The 15,799-nt window shown below is 50.1% G+C and overlaps 2 protein-coding genes across 2 annotated transcripts; both read right to left on the bottom strand.

Moving 5' to 3' along the window:
• Positions 1 to 7,103: 7,103 nt before the first annotated feature.
• Positions 7,104 to 8,163, bottom strand: EI90DRAFT_1573652 (uncharacterized protein). Its single transcript, XM_039051918.1, has 5 exons — positions 8,032 to 8,163; positions 7,912 to 7,977; positions 7,421 to 7,857; positions 7,267 to 7,368; positions 7,104 to 7,213 (listed from the first exon to the last, which is right to left on the bottom strand). Exons 2-4 carry the CDS (start codon positions 7,975 to 7,977, stop codon positions 7,356 to 7,358), a joined length of 516 nt encoding a protein of 171 aa, XP_038914231.1. The 5' UTR covers positions 8,032 to 8,163; the 3' UTR covers positions 7,104 to 7,213; positions 7,267 to 7,355.
• A 236-nt stretch (positions 8,164 to 8,399) lies between these two features.
• On the bottom strand, positions 8,400 to 10,306 carry EI90DRAFT_3290584 (uncharacterized protein). The gene is made up of 6 exons (XM_039067227.1): positions 9,821 to 10,306; positions 9,666 to 9,679; positions 9,413 to 9,524; positions 9,252 to 9,364; positions 9,069 to 9,183; positions 8,400 to 9,010 (listed from the first exon to the last, which is right to left on the bottom strand). Exons 1-6 carry the CDS (start codon positions 9,923 to 9,925, stop codon positions 8,852 to 8,854), a joined length of 618 nt encoding a protein of 205 aa, XP_038914230.1. The 5' UTR covers positions 9,926 to 10,306; the 3' UTR covers positions 8,400 to 8,851.
• Between the last annotated feature and the right edge of the window lie 5,493 nt (positions 10,307 to 15,799).

Here is a 15,799-nt window from a genome sequence, read left to right as displayed (position 1 = left end):
TTTGTCCCCTTGTTCTATTGTTGCCTCTATATCCCATACGAGGACTGAACGATCTCGTGAACCTGAAGCCACCCTGGTGCCGTTCGGAGAAAATGTAACTGTGTATACCTTGCCAGTATGGCTAGCAAGGGTACCAGCGTGAGCCCATGTTGTCCCATCAGCATGCCACAAGGAAATTGTCGAATCCGCCGAAGCGGAAGCAATCCAATTGCCATCCGCCGAGTAAGATACGGAGTAGACTGCGTCGAGGTGATTCTCAAGGGCAAGATTGTCATTGTCGTACATGTTTAGGATGCGGACTTTGCTGTCTTTGCATGCCACGATCACCCTTTCGTTGTCAGGATGGAAAGCGAGACAGAACATCAGGCAACCCACACCAAACGGACGGATTTGTTTTCCAGATGCGGCGTCCCAGACTATGACAGTCCCGTCATATGATGCAGATGCCAAAGATGCTCCATCCGGTGAATACGCCACAGAGACCACGATGTCGGTATGACCTTCGAGAATACGGATGTTTGAGCCGTCAGTGGCATCCCAAATACGAATGGTTGAGTCTCCTGACGCTGACGCGAGGCGAGACCCGTACGAAGTGTATGCAATGGAGTTTACGCGCTTGGAATGACCCGAAAGACGTTTAGGTTTCCCGGAACCGTCGGCATTGCAAATGTAGATCGAGCCATTCTCGCATGCACACGCAACTTGCAAACCGTCGGGAGAAAACGTTACATAATCGCAGTCGGAGGGTAAGTCCACTTCCAGAGCTTTGGTTCCGGTGTCTGCATTCCACAACCAAACGCATTTATCTCTGAAGGCCGACACCAGGTAGGCGCCGTCTGGTGAATACGCCAAGGAGCAAACGGGGTGTGGATGTCCCTGAAGTTTTAGAGGCGCACGACTCCACGATTCTTGGGTATTCCCCAACGCCGTGATCACGACAGCATTGTATAGGGAAGTCGAAGGAAGTGCCGAAGAACCGGAATCGGTGGATGGTGAGGTGGAAAAGACGAGAAACGGGCATTGGCTGAGCGCCTGCTTCGAACGGAGGACGAAGCGATACATGTTGAGAACATGCAACCGAAGCTTGCTCATTTCGTTGTATCCACGCTGTATGACGTGATGAATCTAGGTAGCATTCTGTGACAAGGAGCAACTAGGACGTACCATCCACTGCTCCAGTCGGTGCAGACCACCGCATGTAGCGTCCATGTCGTCCATAACCCCCATTGCCACGACCCAATACAAGAGCCACTTGGATATGACTTGCTCTAGTGCTCCTACTACTTTTGGACCTGGAGGACTGACTCGACAGACAAGTGAAGTCCAGCTTTTACAAGCAAACTTCGCCTTTGCCGGTACTGCACTGTCGAACAACGCGGCAAGTCTCGGGATGTCTTCCTTTAGTCGATGTCGGTGCTCCCCGAAGAGAGCTGGCAAAGTTTCGCAATATGAAAGATGCTGAAGCGTCCAGAGAGCCAAGTCCAGGTCAGCCGAAGGTGAGCATTGCTGCCCATTCCATTGCAGTTGAAGCGGAGCGGCGCTCGTCCCTGCCACTCCATGGGAAATTTCTGTATCAAACTGGTCCAAGCGTTAAGTGCAACGTAACAATACCGCCACCCGATACCTACCGCTCCCGAAAAAAGATTTGTCACCTCTGTACCCAGCTTGTCCATCTGATTTTGATCCAGAATAGATTCGGATATCTTGAGAATGCCACCCGCAGAGGATATCCATGAATTCAACCTAAGAGCGAGATCCCTATCTTCCTCAATCAGAGTTTGAATTGTCAGCCATGGGGGTGAAATAGTGACCTCGAGAAACCACTGCGGAATCCCCTTGCTCCGGGAACTTCACTTAATCTATGGAGGTGCTCGTAAAGAGCTATCTTGCATTCAGATAGCAGTTGTATCAGAGACGATTGGCGTCCGTGTCGCCGACTTGCTTCATCAAGACTGGAACAAAGGAGGAGTTTCTAGGATCGCAGTGTGAGATAAGGAAAAGGTTAGAACTAGGTGTACGAACATCTTGGGCTTTGACGATCTGCACCAATTGCGAAATGGCTTCAATGAGGAGATTGTCGTGTGTCATGGCAGCTATGGATTCCACTTCCGTCACCAGGGTTGGCACCCGCGTAGGAAGCACTTTGTAAACTCTCTCTTTGATTGCCCTGCGGCGGCCACCACCCCATGAGGGGTTATTTAGTCTTCCCATACCACTAAAACTACCACCCAGAAATTGGACAGAAATTTCTTGAATGATCGAAGCAAAGAACCAACAATTCTCCCTTGAGAGATCGTACACTATGGACTCGTCACGAACAACGTCGAGAGTCTTCACAAGACGATTGAGGGGGATGGGCGATCTGAATCTGATGGCAGCCTCTTCCTGGACCTTCGGGCCAAGTATATTCCGAAGAAAGACTGTCATTTTTACCTTACGGGGGGAAGGTCAATGCGAGATCAAAGTTGAACAAGTCAATACTTACCAGATCATTTGCTGCAAGGTATGCTGAAGATGATATCTTGAAGAAACTACCTGTCCGTGGACGACGGTCTAACCGGATCCAGAACGTTGATCTATCTTGCCTGGTGACTTCGAGCAGTAGGAAACGATGCACAACCCGCCCTATCGTCCCATATCGGAGCAAGCGACTGACGGTCGCTCCTTCGGCTTCCTGGCTGCGGCGCAACTCCGTGCAAAAGGCGCCAAGGGTGTACTCCTTGTCCCCTCTAACAGGAATGTTTCCTAAGATGTCTTCCTCCCTCAGATATCGCGAATGAACCACTTGATCAACCTGATCGATCTGATCGCTTAATATCGTGGAGCCCTCCGAAAGCGAGAATGTTCGTTTACGAGGATGATACGCATCCTGCGCATGCAAATCAACTGCGGAGCTCTGTTCTCAAAAAGGTGGGATATTATATCTGTACGGGAAAAAGTTGTCTCACCGTGGGGAATGTGTCTCGCGACAAGAGCATTAGAGATGCTGAACGACGAAGGGGTCCGGGGGAAGTCGCGCGGGAAGCCCTACTCATGTTCGCAAACGTCAATCATCAGAGGCTAGCATACATGCAGTTATATAAACTACTCACAATAATAAATGACCTCGCGAATTCGATCAATAAGGGACAATGAGAAAAGAGAGCAGAAAGCGAAATTGTTGCATATGAATAGCGCTAACAACTCGGGGATATATCCGACACGACTTTCCCTGAAAGTGGTGCATAAATGCACAGAAAACCGTTTAGGGACAACTGTGGTGCACGCATGGTGGGAGGATGGGCATGCACAATTCAAAATTTTCTATTCATCGAAATCGACTTTCGCAGGCATTATTGTGGTCTGACCAGCATGATGACGGCCGGCTGGTCATTTCAATTTGAATAAGCTCAGTTTCAAAGGACGATCAAATTGATAGCGGGGGGGGCCACTTGTCTATCCCTCGTGCATCGACATACCTCATCTACTCCCCTGCTTGTTGAAGGCATTCGTTGGATGATGATGAAGTCTCAAGACTGGTATGCGGAGGCGGGGCTTTCCATCGTTTTCACGTCACCTCGACAATAACCGGCCAATAAAATCATAAAAAACGCCTCAATCTCTGGCTACTTCTGCAATGATATCACCTCTTAAGTAGTGGCTCATTGCGAGATCCGCTATTTCAAAGCCGGTCATATGGCGGTCCCCCTGCCTCATGGTTACCTCATGGCCATAGATAGTGAATACTCCGTTGTTCAACGCAAAACCTCCCCCTCGGGTTTGCGTTGTATCTTCAACAGGCACGAGAAGCAGGAAAAGCCGAGGAAATCCCCCATTCGTATGCCCGGATGTGGGCAATTCATCTTTTCCAGTTCAGAGCATTTCTATACGCTTTTGCACTATCATTTGGTCTGGAACCCGCTACTGATTTCTTCTGAACTGTACTATGGACTCGCTGTGCTATGGTTCTGGTGGTGGAAAATGACATGAGGTTTTTGGTCTTCGCATTCCACATGCCACGGCTTGTACTGAATTTCTGTTTGGCCTGGGTCAATATAACGCACGAAGGATTGCATACATTCCTCTATAGTTCTGATCTGCCTAGCGGTCACATCATCCCCCATGCTGAATGGAGGCCAGTCGTCTCGCTTTTTGCATCGTAACCATTACTGCATACGATTAGCCTGGCCAATACTGGTCCAAGGGTTACCACCAGTTGCTTCGACCGATTGGCACCACAGCAACTGTATGAGGAATTGATGTTACGACAAGTGAGGTTATAATCATCGAGTGTTTGCTGAGGCAGATCATATATTAACAAGAATAAGGACATGTAATGTCAACCTATGGGCCCCAAACCGTCAAAGTTGACGTGTAGTACTCCGCCTTTGCCTCCCAATGAGACCCGTTTCCCAACTTGGACCACATCTGAAACTGCCTCGAAATCGTCAGGAAGCCAGCAAACGTATGCCAACGCTCCGTCGCGTTCAACACACAAACATGTATCCTTCACTACGATCGGGAGAGACGGATCCGGGGAGTACGTTTCCGGGAATATCGAGGCTGAGTCGAAACCAATCGAATGTTCCACCCACGTGTCCGTTCGAAAAACAAGGGAATATAATCCTTCTCCCTCTTCCAGTATTTTGCAACCACGAATACGAAGAAAGAGGCCATTCTCGGAAAAGCTGATATGAAACGGGGCTTGTGGATCAGATTGATCTCGCCGGAACACACTGACCTCTTGGATCGGGATTTGCTTCAAACAGTTTCCCGTCCCAACGTCCCACACTCGGACAGTCATGTCTCGTGATGCGGATGCCAGTCTGAGATGATCTGGGGAGAAGGATGCACAGGTTATCCAGTCCTTATGCCCTTCCAACAAGATTCGCTGCCCAGGTGAATCTGCGCTCGTGATATGAATATTCTTGTCATTATTGATGGACGCCCTGATACGTGCATCCGATGAAGTCGCAATAGTGAATCTATCTTCGATGTCCCCATCCTGTGAGGGGGGGTGCACATCACGGACCTGGATCGTGCAATCCCGCGACGCGGATGCCACGTGTTCCCCATCTGGCGAGAATGCAACGGCATATACTTTGCTAAGATGACCATCCAGAACAGATGTTTTTTGACCGGTAATCGCATCCCATATGCAGACAGATTTATCGGCAGACGCTGACGCAACAAGCCTTCCGTTCGGTGAACATGAAACGGAGTACACAACATCGGTGTGCCCACGGAGGATGCGTGGCTGCCCTTCATCTGTATCCCAAATACGGACGGAGTGATCGCCACAAGCGAACGCCACTGTTACACTCTCGGGAAAAAAGGCGACACTGTAGATGGGTGAGTTGAATCGGTAGATACCAAGCTGAGAGCCAATTGCAGCATCCCAGATACGAACAGATCCATCGTAAGAGGCCGAAGCCAGACGAGTGCCGTCGACCGAGCAAGTCACGGAGACGACTGCGTCCGTATGACCCAATAAAACATGACTCGATTTTCCCTCTGCGACTTCCCAGATACGGATTGTCCTGTCTCTTGATCCTGAAGCTAGTCGGGTTCCATACGGTGTGAATGTGATAGAGTTAACTCGGCCAGTATGACCAGAAAGTCGGATCAACTCTCTCTTTCCGAGAGCTTCACAGCTATAAATGCGGTTATCTTCCGCCGCACATGCCAGTTGGGAGCCGTCGGGGGAAAAAGTGACAGAAACGCAAACGGATGGCAACTTGATGCGGCGAAGCAAGGTGCCAGTGCCCGCACACCACACTTGCACGCATTTCTCTCTCGACGCTGACGCAAGGTACATTCCATCGGGAGAGTACGAAATTGAGCAGGGAGCACCACCATTACTTCGAAGGTTCAGATGCAACCGACTCCAGAGATGCTTGGACATCCCTGCTGAAGTGACCAACACGGCATCGAAAGGTGTTTCTCTGGTGTCACGTCCAGCCTGAAACGGTGAACCAGAAAACACGAAGAACGAACACTGTGTAAGCGCTTTCTTTGACCGGAGAATGAACCGATAGGCATGAGAGATAATGCCCCGAAGCTCGTCCAAATCTCTGCAACGGCGCTACAATATGGCGTAAGAACCACGGATACCGGTACATAGGAGGCAATACTATACCATCCATCGTTCTGCTCGATGTAGGCTGCGGCATGCGGCATCTACCTCGCCCATCAAACCCATTGCGACAATCCAATGTGGCAGCCAGTTTCGTATGAACGAATCCAAAGCCCGAAGAAGTCTTTTATTGCTGCAGTTGACTCGCGTTGCAAGCAGAGCCCAGCTCTTGCATGCGAACCAGGCTTCCCGCGGGATGGCAGACCTTATAATAGTATCAAGGTCGACAATATCGCGATTCAATTGGTATCGGTATTTTTGCGAAAGGCTGTCAAGTGGTTCGCACAAAGCCAGTAAATCGAGTGTCCGAAGGGCGAGATCAAGATCAATTTTGCTGAAGGGCTCCTGGACTGTCCAACACGGAGAGCCAGGCTCACTTCGTGCGATGTCTTGAGGCATAGGATCAAACTTCTCGACATGAGGTCCGACACAGTCGCAGAACCGGATGACGACTCACAGCAGTGACGAGGAGCTGTTCAAGCCTTTCGTGCAGTGCGTCCAAATGGCTGATATCCAAGATATATCCCCCCTCCTTCAAGCCTCTCTTCAGAGACCCTCTCCAAGTCCCCAACAGGGCGATGAGCTCGCTATGAACAATGGTGAGAAACATATTCATCCCGTGTGGTTGATGACGTACGATGGGAAAGCCTTCCCCAGGTTCCGTGCTCCGGAGATGCCACTCAACCCACGCAGATGTTCATAGAGAATACACTTGCAATCTTGGAGAATCTCCTCCATGCGCCGCTCAAGTCCAACGTCAACCGCTTGGGAACAATGGAGTAGTTCCTAGAAACACTGTCACAGTCAATCCATGAGTGTATCATAGCAAGTACTCACATCCTGACCTCCGACGACACACAACAGAGATGAAAAAGCGGAAATGAGTGGATCGTCATGTGTTATTTCGGCAATAGATTGCGTATCTGCAATAGAAGCAGAAATCGGCGTCGGGAGCACCTTGTACAACCTCGCCTTGATTGCCGTTCGCCGTCCACGGGCCAGTCTAGGATGATTGAGTCGGCCACCAGCGCTAAAATATCCCCCTAAAAACTGAAGCGAGATCTCCTGAATGATAGACGCGAAGAACCAACAGTTCTCCTGCGGTTGCGTATGATTATACTGCTTTCAACGTGGGAGGCGAATAACCAAACCTTTGATAGTCCGTAGGATACTGATTCGTCACGAATCACGCCAAGAGCTTTTGCAAGACGCCTCAGTGGCACTGGTTTTTCAAAATTAATCAGAGCCTCTTGCTGCTCTTTGTCCTTGAGGATAACGTTGAGGGACAATGCGAGTTTCACCTACCCAGATCTTATGAGATCCAAGTTGTGGTAGTGGCTGAGAAGAAAAGAGCTGCTCACAAGATCGTTTGAAGCCAAGTAAGATGCAGAAGACAACTTGAGGAAACTTTTTGTTCTTGGATGACGGTCCAAACGGAACCAAAATTTGTCCGCCTCCAGATTAACAGATATCAAGAGGAAACGGTGTTTCACTCGCCCTTTCGTAGCATACCGACGTATGGAAGTAACCACGGCGCGTTCCGCTCTCGAGCTACGATCGAGCTCGAAGCAAAAATCGCTGAGATTGAAGCCTTTGTCGCCCTTTGCCGGTATCCCATTCAGTATGTCGTCCTCTCCCTCAGCCCGCGAGGATTGTGAATCCTCCCAACTGGCTTTCACCCGTTCGGACGATGCAGTTGCGCCTCTTGATGAGTTACGACTGTACTCTTGGCTGCCGGAGCCCTTTAATTGTATCTTGTGAGGCCACATCCTAGCAACGGATAGGTATCACTGTACCAGAGCAGTTGCATTGGAGGATTCATAGGAACCATGGTGTTTAGTCGACGTGGATTCAGTGGACATCTTGCTAACTGCTCAATGAGATGCAAACCCCAGGTGGGTATGAATGTCACGAACCAGGACTTGAACGTCGGAATCAGCAATGGCGACTTTCGCGCTGGCTCTTATTGCAAGCCACACAACCAGGCTAAAGTGCCTTTCAGAAAGATGGCTTGAGCTTTAATAGGCCAACGCGTGTCGGCACGGGAAGCACATTGCAAATCCAGCAACCAGCTTCAGCCTGTCATGAATACTCTAGAACCAGGACACAGTACGCCAGGTAACGGCATGTTTTGCGGGATAGCTACGACAGCTGCAATATGAGGATCTAAAGTGGCCACGCTCAGCCCCAATCCTCCAATCTACAACACTCCCTTGATCGATCCACCTGTGGTGTTCGCATGTGGCTTGTTCTTTCTATCGGTGTCACCACGTGACAATTCGTTCTGGGAGCAATGAGCTTGACGAATGCATAACCCGCCGAATATACCGAACAGTCTTTCATATCACGCAACAAGCAACATTCATCATCGCCTTCAGGAGCAGCGCTATATGCAGCTTTCCCGGCTATAGAGTGACGAGCGCGATGCTCCACTGTCCTGAAACACGACGACTTGATTCCCCTTCCACATTTTGAACAAACTGGTCTGCCAGTCAATCGGGCTTGCGGCTTGCGGAGGCTCACCCATACATCTACCGATGCCCTCATTGTGAGGTGACTCCGGATCCGCTTTTCGATGTTTGCACCTTACCATAGGAGATGGCCGAAGTACAGTACACCTGTAACAGGTTTTTTTGCACATGCGTGATGAACGTGTTTGTTGTCAAACCCCTAAGTCAGCCCTGTCACCCATCCCCCATTTGCGCAAATCCCTCTACACTGGTTGTAGGAGCGCAGTCAAATGGGACACTTTTTCAGCAAACTCGTATGTCCTCCGTTGTCTTCACCAGAGTCTCCTGAGTCGAATATTAGTAGGCACAACGTTGGGAACGTCATCGTCGTCTGGCTCGCTCGCGTGTGTCCCTGGGCAAGGGCCAAGAGGGCTATGATGTTCGTCTGAAACTAGCATCAGAGTTGTTACTGACGCTCACGGCATAATCATCCTAAGGTATACGAGCCTGGTGGAGGCTGTTTCATCACCCAGCGGAACATGGTTCGCCGTTGGATGAGACTTATCTTTGGTACCACCATTGATCATCATTCCTGACAGCCGAAACAAGACGTTCAACCTAGTAATACCAAGGGAGTCGGGGTGCGCATACAAACTTCTCGACACCGAATTCGTGAATGACATTACTGTTGTAGCTTGAATACACGGATCCGCACATTCCAGTCCTGGTCAGTGAGGTTGACTTTGGCCTCAGCCCGCTCCGAGGACGACCTTCGCAAACTCATGCTGCAGTCCCTCACCTAATTGTCCGGTAAGGTTCCCTAGTCATACCTTTACCTGCTCCTCACTTGCGTCTTCTTGTCATTCAAGGGGGCGATGTCTGTCTCTCGCCGTTTCTCCTGCATCTCGGTACTTGTCTTCATCGTCCACATTCGTTTGTTGCTGCTGACGACACAAATCCTGCACGTACAGATTAGAGCCTTTAACCGCTGATATACGACGCCGTGGTCGGTATCACAGCCTAGCTTGATGTTTGGTGGATATTCATCCTAATTCTGCTCGGTCCCTGAACGCCAATTTTGGACGTGTACTCATACCTACCATTCATCTGAGGTCTACCATACCCACGTTAAAGTAAGAAACCAGACGCCCATTAGGCGCCCTTCACTGCGCATACCCAAGGTTCATTGCGGATGCCCCATCGTAGTTCGTGGTCTCGAAGCACCACCGAAACGATATCGGCACCATCAACCTACCACCCAATTTGTACCGTTCCTCGCACTAGCAGGCCACCGGTAGCATAGACGGCGTTTACCAGTGCGCTGCTGAGGAGCAACCGGCCGCTGGCAAGCCTCAACCATCAGTGCTGTAATGAATAATACAAGGTGTCGGTCCCAGCGCTTAAAATAGAGCTGGAAGTGTGGAACAGTTTAGTAATTTGCACTGAGTGGGACCCAACGGCACGGTCGCGCTGTACTCAGCCGCAAATCCACCTCATCCTGAGTGTTATATATGCATCGGCCAGCGCACACCTTGAATGCATAGTCACCTGGTTGCATAGGTTGAGCAACCTACGAGTCCACTGAATCTTTCATGAACTGGTGGCGGTAAGCGATTCATCTCTGTGTGTATGATCATTTGTTTCTCTGGCGCGGTGGTTTCTGTTGTGCATTGAACTTGAGTGATCAGCGAACGTAAGGGGGCTCATTTCGTGAGGTACGGTGTTACTGCGCGGAGTACTATCCGCGGGGTTGCGGCTTCTTTAACTTAATTAAGCGCTGATAAGAATTTACACGTGAACGCGACATCACATCTAGCGAGTGACGTTTTACACGATCGACGCAGCGCTTGCTCACCGTCCTGTACTCCACTTGAACCCACAGGACGGTGGTAAGGCACCGCTCTCTGCTACTGCAGTTAGGCCTTTCCTTCTCTGACGCTGATCTCTGCCTGTTGTATTGTGCATCTGTGGTCGCGGCTTATCTCGAACATCGCATGAAGCCCCATCTAGCTAGTTTCGAATCAGGGCCGCTGGAATCGTTATCTCAGTCTGAGAACGACATGCACTACTTGCTCGTGACTTCAATTATCCCAGCTTTTTCGGGAAATGATTGCCTTGGATGTCTTAAAACCAAGCTAGCCGTTCTCTATCTGTTCTCCAGCTTGGATTCTCTTTCTTGGGAGGGGGTGAAGCAGACCAAGCCACCTACGGGAAGAACTTCTTGTCCTTAATCGATCCATTCCCGATCACATTCATGTGTTACGTAATTTCTCTATTTTGGTTCCGCTCCTTGTGCCGGCTATCTCCGCATCTCTGCTGCGAGTGCACGTTTCTTAAAAAAAGTGAGTCCATGTGTGTGCCACAGTTGTCATGCGCTCGTGGATTCCCCTCAGGATCCAGAAAGATTAGCATGCATTTACACTTTACTCTGATTGTTCCTTGGGAGCGATGTCACCCCTGGCGTCATTTGCTTGCCATCTATGGTAGACTGCCTTACTGGGCGCATTGCAACCCTCGGTTTCTCACAAAAGCTTTTCTCACCCACCCTAGTGTCAATTCCATTCTCAGCTTTAACTTGCAGGGCCCTTTCCAAAAACGTGTCAGCCACGCGTACCCACCCCTCGAATTCTGCGTTCTCCAACACTTTCCGTGCTCTCACATAATTACCGCGGCCTGCAACCGTCATAACCCTATGGGAGGTTGCCTAAGCAAACGTGATGTAGGATTCATATGACCCTTCACGAGGAGTTACTCACAGCAGCCGCTCAATCGTCGTACCTACAAGGCTTACGAACCTGGGGGAGGGTACGTACCCAAAAAGAATGAGCCCCGACGGGCACTGGTTCGTGTTTGACAATTATTGCACCTGTCTTGTGACTGACTCTTGCTACAGAATTCTGTCCCTCTTGAGCCCGTTAAGCCAAGGGTAAAGTTCTGGGGACGTGAAACTTTGAATCCTTTAACTGACGAGGCCTGCCATAATTTCAAGCCACCACCTCCCCGGACACCAGAGGCAATTCCGATTGGTTCACAGGTGCGTGTCAATTGGCTTCCCATGCGAATATACGTTCGGCTGAGGAGAATTTAGGTCCAATTCCCATCTGCATCTGCATCTGCAGAAAGGCATGATTTGCTGCTCACCCACACGACGTTCTTTTGCTCATGATTTATCCAGTGACAAACGAACACGATTGAAAAGTTCTCCTAGTGCTCCGCCCAGACGGTACGTTGCTTTGTTAGGGTTGGAAATGATGGGAAATGATGGACACCTTTCCAGCGGTGGTGCGCCAAGACCGCGATATGTGACTGTAGCTTGATCTGTGATGATGGTCATCCCGACGTTTAATGCGCTATTTCCCAGTCATATATACGCTTGACAAGTGAGGGGCACTCGTCCATGAACGTGAATTTCGGCCTCCCCTTCCAAAAATCTTGATCATTTGGGTGTCTCATTTCCGTGTTGGTCACGTTGCTCCAGGCTAGGATATGACACCGTGCCTACATCTGAAGTGTGTTCAGCCGACACGCCAACATGTATGCCTTTGGCTTCGTGTTCTCAGTGCGTGGCGGGTCATGCGGTGAGGATTTGGTATGGAGCCGCTGCCCTGATGGATCTGCATGGCCACTTACGGTAACGAAACAACCCCATCCCCAATATTGTGCGCGGGGCGGAAAGCACACACCGAGCAGAGTATTGAACTGAAGTTCCTCCCGGGCTTAATGATATACGGTGTGGCAGCGAGGTAGCACTCATGTCATATGAAACGCAAGGCGCCACCTCCAACAGCCAAGACCCCAGAAACAGAAGTGATGACACAAAGTTTGAATACACATCAAGGGTGGAAGACTACAGCCAGAGGAGCAAATACAGCCACTGATGACCCAACCACCAAAAGCCTTACCACTCATTTGACAGAAAAGTTTACCTGCCTATTGGCAGCCAAGATCTAACTCCTTAAAGTCGACATGTATGACCTCCCCGCCCTTGCCGCCTACGGTGACACGTCTACCAATCTGGACGACTTCGGAGATCGGCTCGAAGTCATCCGGGAGCCAGCAGACGTACGATAGTACTCCCTGGTGTTGTACGCACAAGCAATTTTGATCGAGGACGATTGGAAGAGATGGATCAGGAGAGGTAGGTGGGAAAACGGAAGGGATGGGAGTTTGGTATTCTTTCAAGTCCTTGGGATTGAGATAGAGGGTATATGGCTGTTCAAATGTATCGCCACACCCCACCCTCTCACGCGGAGGACTCTACCGCATGGGGAGTAACTGATATGGTAAGGCGCCTGAGGTTCCCATTGAAATTCCCGAAATTGCTTCGTTTCACTAATCGCGAATTTTCCGATGTACGCCCCCGAATTTACGTCCCAGACCCTTACAGTCTGGTCGCGAGACCCGGAGACGAGTCGAAGACCATCTGAAGAGAAGCACACGCAGGTGACCATATTGGTATGTCCTTTGAATAAAATTGGGGGGTTGCTCGATCCGTGGGCGTTGACGCGAATAATATTTCCCTCGTGAATGGTTGCGGTAAGCTTCCCGTCGAGAGAGGAGGCAATTATGAACGAATTCCCAATCATATCAGCACGGGTTGGAGGTTCTACGTCCCAAATGCGAACGGATCGATCACGCGATCCAGACGCCACTCGCTTATTATCCGGGGAGAATGCTACGGAATAAACCTTCCCAACATGTCCGTTGATAGTGCGGACGTGCGTTCCGCTCATCGCATTCCATAAACGGACGGACTTGTCTGCCGATCCAGAAGCTATTCGGCTCCCGATAGCAGAGCATGACACGGCATATGCTGCGTTGTCGTGCATTCCAACAATTCGAGGATCTTCCCACCCATCCGCACACAAGACACCAATGGAACCGTCATTTGCAGCGAAAATAACCCGCGAATCATCCGCAGTGAACGAAACAGAGTATATTGCACTGCCCAGATTGATTTGACGCTTTCTATTGCCATTGGCCGCGTCCCAGATGCAAATTGTCCGGTCATAAGAAGCTGAGACAAGCAGGACCCCATCGCGGGAGTAGTCTACGGAGGCTATGGCGTCAATGTGACCGTATAAGGTCTTTATAATGCCACCATCCTGGCAATCCCAGATGCGTATAGTCTTATCTCCCGAGCCGGAGGCCAATTTGAGGCCATATGGACTGAACGACAACGAATTAACCCTCTTGGAGTGCCCACGAAGACGGCGGTAGATCGGGTCTGGCCTACTCTCTGCGTGGCAGATGTAAATTTGAGAGGTGTCCTCCAGCGCACATGCAATTTGCGTGCCGTCGGGAGAGAAGACAGCGGAGACACAAACGGAATCCAAATTGAGAACGCGCGATAACGTACCCGTCGTCGCGCTCCAAATCCAGACCGCTTTTTGCCTGCATGCAGACACTATCCTGTCTCCGTCGGGTGAAAATGCGATCGAGGAAACGGGGCCGGGGTGGTTGCGGAGTTGCATAGGGAACTGGCCCCATGAGTGCTGGGCATGTCCAGCTGCAGTAAATAATACAGCACTGTAAGGAGCTGATTGATCGGAGGTGATGATCCAACGCCATTTGGGCATGCCGAATGACTGAACGGCAGGGCACCATTGAGGATGAAGAATGAGGATTGACTGAGAGCTTGCTTGTAACGCAATATGAACCGATACATGCTGGAAATTCGTGTGAGCAATTCGTTTTTGTCAATGCGCGGTTGCTATAATCACAAAATAAGGTTTGCGCGTCAAACTGGATACAGGGGAAAACATACCATCCACTGCACGACACGATGCAAGCTGAGGCAAGCCGCATCAAGTTCGCCCATAACACCCATGGTTGCCACCCAGTGCGGCAGCCAATTCTCGACGAATTTTTCAAGGGCTTGGATGATGTCTGCATCTCTGCAATGCACTCGACAGACCAGCATGGACCAGCTTCTACAAGCAAACAGAGAGCTCGCCGGTAGTACATCAGAAACTTGAGCCCTGAGTCCGATGATATCTTTGTTCAGCCGAAAGCGGTATTTCCGTGCTAGAATCTCTATTGATTGGCACAATGAAAGACCCTCGAGCGTCCAAAGGGCTAATTTGAAGTCCAAGTTTGAACACTCCGCTTGACTATCCCATTGCACTTTGATCGGACTTGGCAGTAGCGCTAGCTGTAACCCCTCAGAGTTATCCGACGGTTGATGGTCATTAGTGGAGGGTTCGAATTGAGAAGCTTGAGCCCTACTACACGCCACAGGAATGGAAACCCAACTCGACTGAGCTGTGAAAAGTTGGCGAAGCATTTGTTCAAGCATGCCAAGCTTGCCATCTCGAAGAATCTCTTTGGTTCTCTCGGGGCTCACGCGGATTTTGGCTTCCCAGTCCTTGAGAATTTGACTCAAGGCCCTACTCAGGCAATATAGGTTGAGTATCCTAGAAAGGAATGGGAGAATTTACCGAGGGAAGTCCGGCCCAAGTTTCCTCGCTCCAGGCACCCCACCAGACGCGTGCAGATGCTCGTATACCACGTCTTTCCAGCTACTCAACATCCTTTTCAGGCAAAATGCTACATCGTGCATGGTCTCGACATCACTGAGGCTGGAACAATGTAGTAGCCTCTGCGAAGGCACATCAAGTGAGATAGACCAAGTATAAGAGAAGACGCACATCTTGAGCCTCCATAATTCGTAACAGGCGAAGCCCGGGATCAATGAGTGACGTCTCCTGCATCACAAATACCAAGGGTTCCAGGTCTCTGATTGAAGCGGAAACATGAAGCACATCATACACTTTGGTCTTGATCGATATGCGGCACCGTTTGCCTAGCTGGGGCTGATTTAGCGCCGATCCCGGGTTAAAACGACCACCTAGGAAGAGGACAGCAAGCTCTTGAATTATGGAAGCAAAGAACCAGCAGTTTTGCTGCCGTTCATAGATGAATGGTCTGGCAATTACGGCAAAATTTTGACACACCTTATTAATACTATAAAACATCGACTCATTCCGGACGACATCGAATACGCTTCCAAAACGGCTGAAGGGGACAGGGTCACCAAAGTGGATCACGGCTTCGCGTCTGTCATTTGCTCCAACTAGAAGGTGTTCGTCCAATGAAAGCAAAACCTGGATGGGTGCGGATGAGACAACCATTCTCTCTGGCGAGATGTATGAGCTTACTGAGTCACTAGCAGGAGAGTAGGTGCTTCCCAGAAAGCCCTTCTTGTTCCGTATTCGAGGGTAACGATCCAAAC

The sequence above is a fragment of the Cantharellus anzutake genome (assembly GCF_015039405.1).
Source record: "Cantharellus anzutake strain C23 chromosome Unknown EI90scaffold_36, whole genome shotgun sequence".
Classification (NCBI taxonomy): domain Eukaryota; kingdom Fungi; phylum Basidiomycota; class Agaricomycetes; order Cantharellales; family Hydnaceae; genus Cantharellus; species Cantharellus anzutake.
The sequence above is the reverse complement of the archived record's forward strand: the minus strand, read 5'-3'. Positions and strand labels throughout refer to the sequence as shown.

Bases quoted from the DNA above. Each gene is read 5' to 3' on its own strand.
- EI90DRAFT_1573652 (XM_039051918.1), bottom strand. From the start codon at position 7,977: ATGTCCACTGAATCCACGTCGACTAAACACCATGGTTCCTATGAATCC. The intron at 7,858-7,911 runs GTACAGTGATAC...ATACAATTAAAG, and splicing joins CCTCCAATGCAACTGCTCTG to GGCTCCGGCAGCCAAGAGTA.
- EI90DRAFT_3290584 (XM_039067227.1), bottom strand. From the start codon at position 9,925: ATGGTTGAGGCTTGCCAGCGGCCGGTTGCTCCTCAGCAGCGCACTGGT. The intron at 9,184-9,251 runs GTAATGTCATTC...TGGTATTACTAG, and splicing joins CGTGTATTCAAGCTACAACA to GTTGAACGTCTTGTTTCGGC. The intron at 9,011-9,068 runs GTATACCTTAGG...TGCTAGTTTCAG, and splicing joins AAACAGCCTCCACCAGGCTC to ACGAACATCATAGCCCTCTT.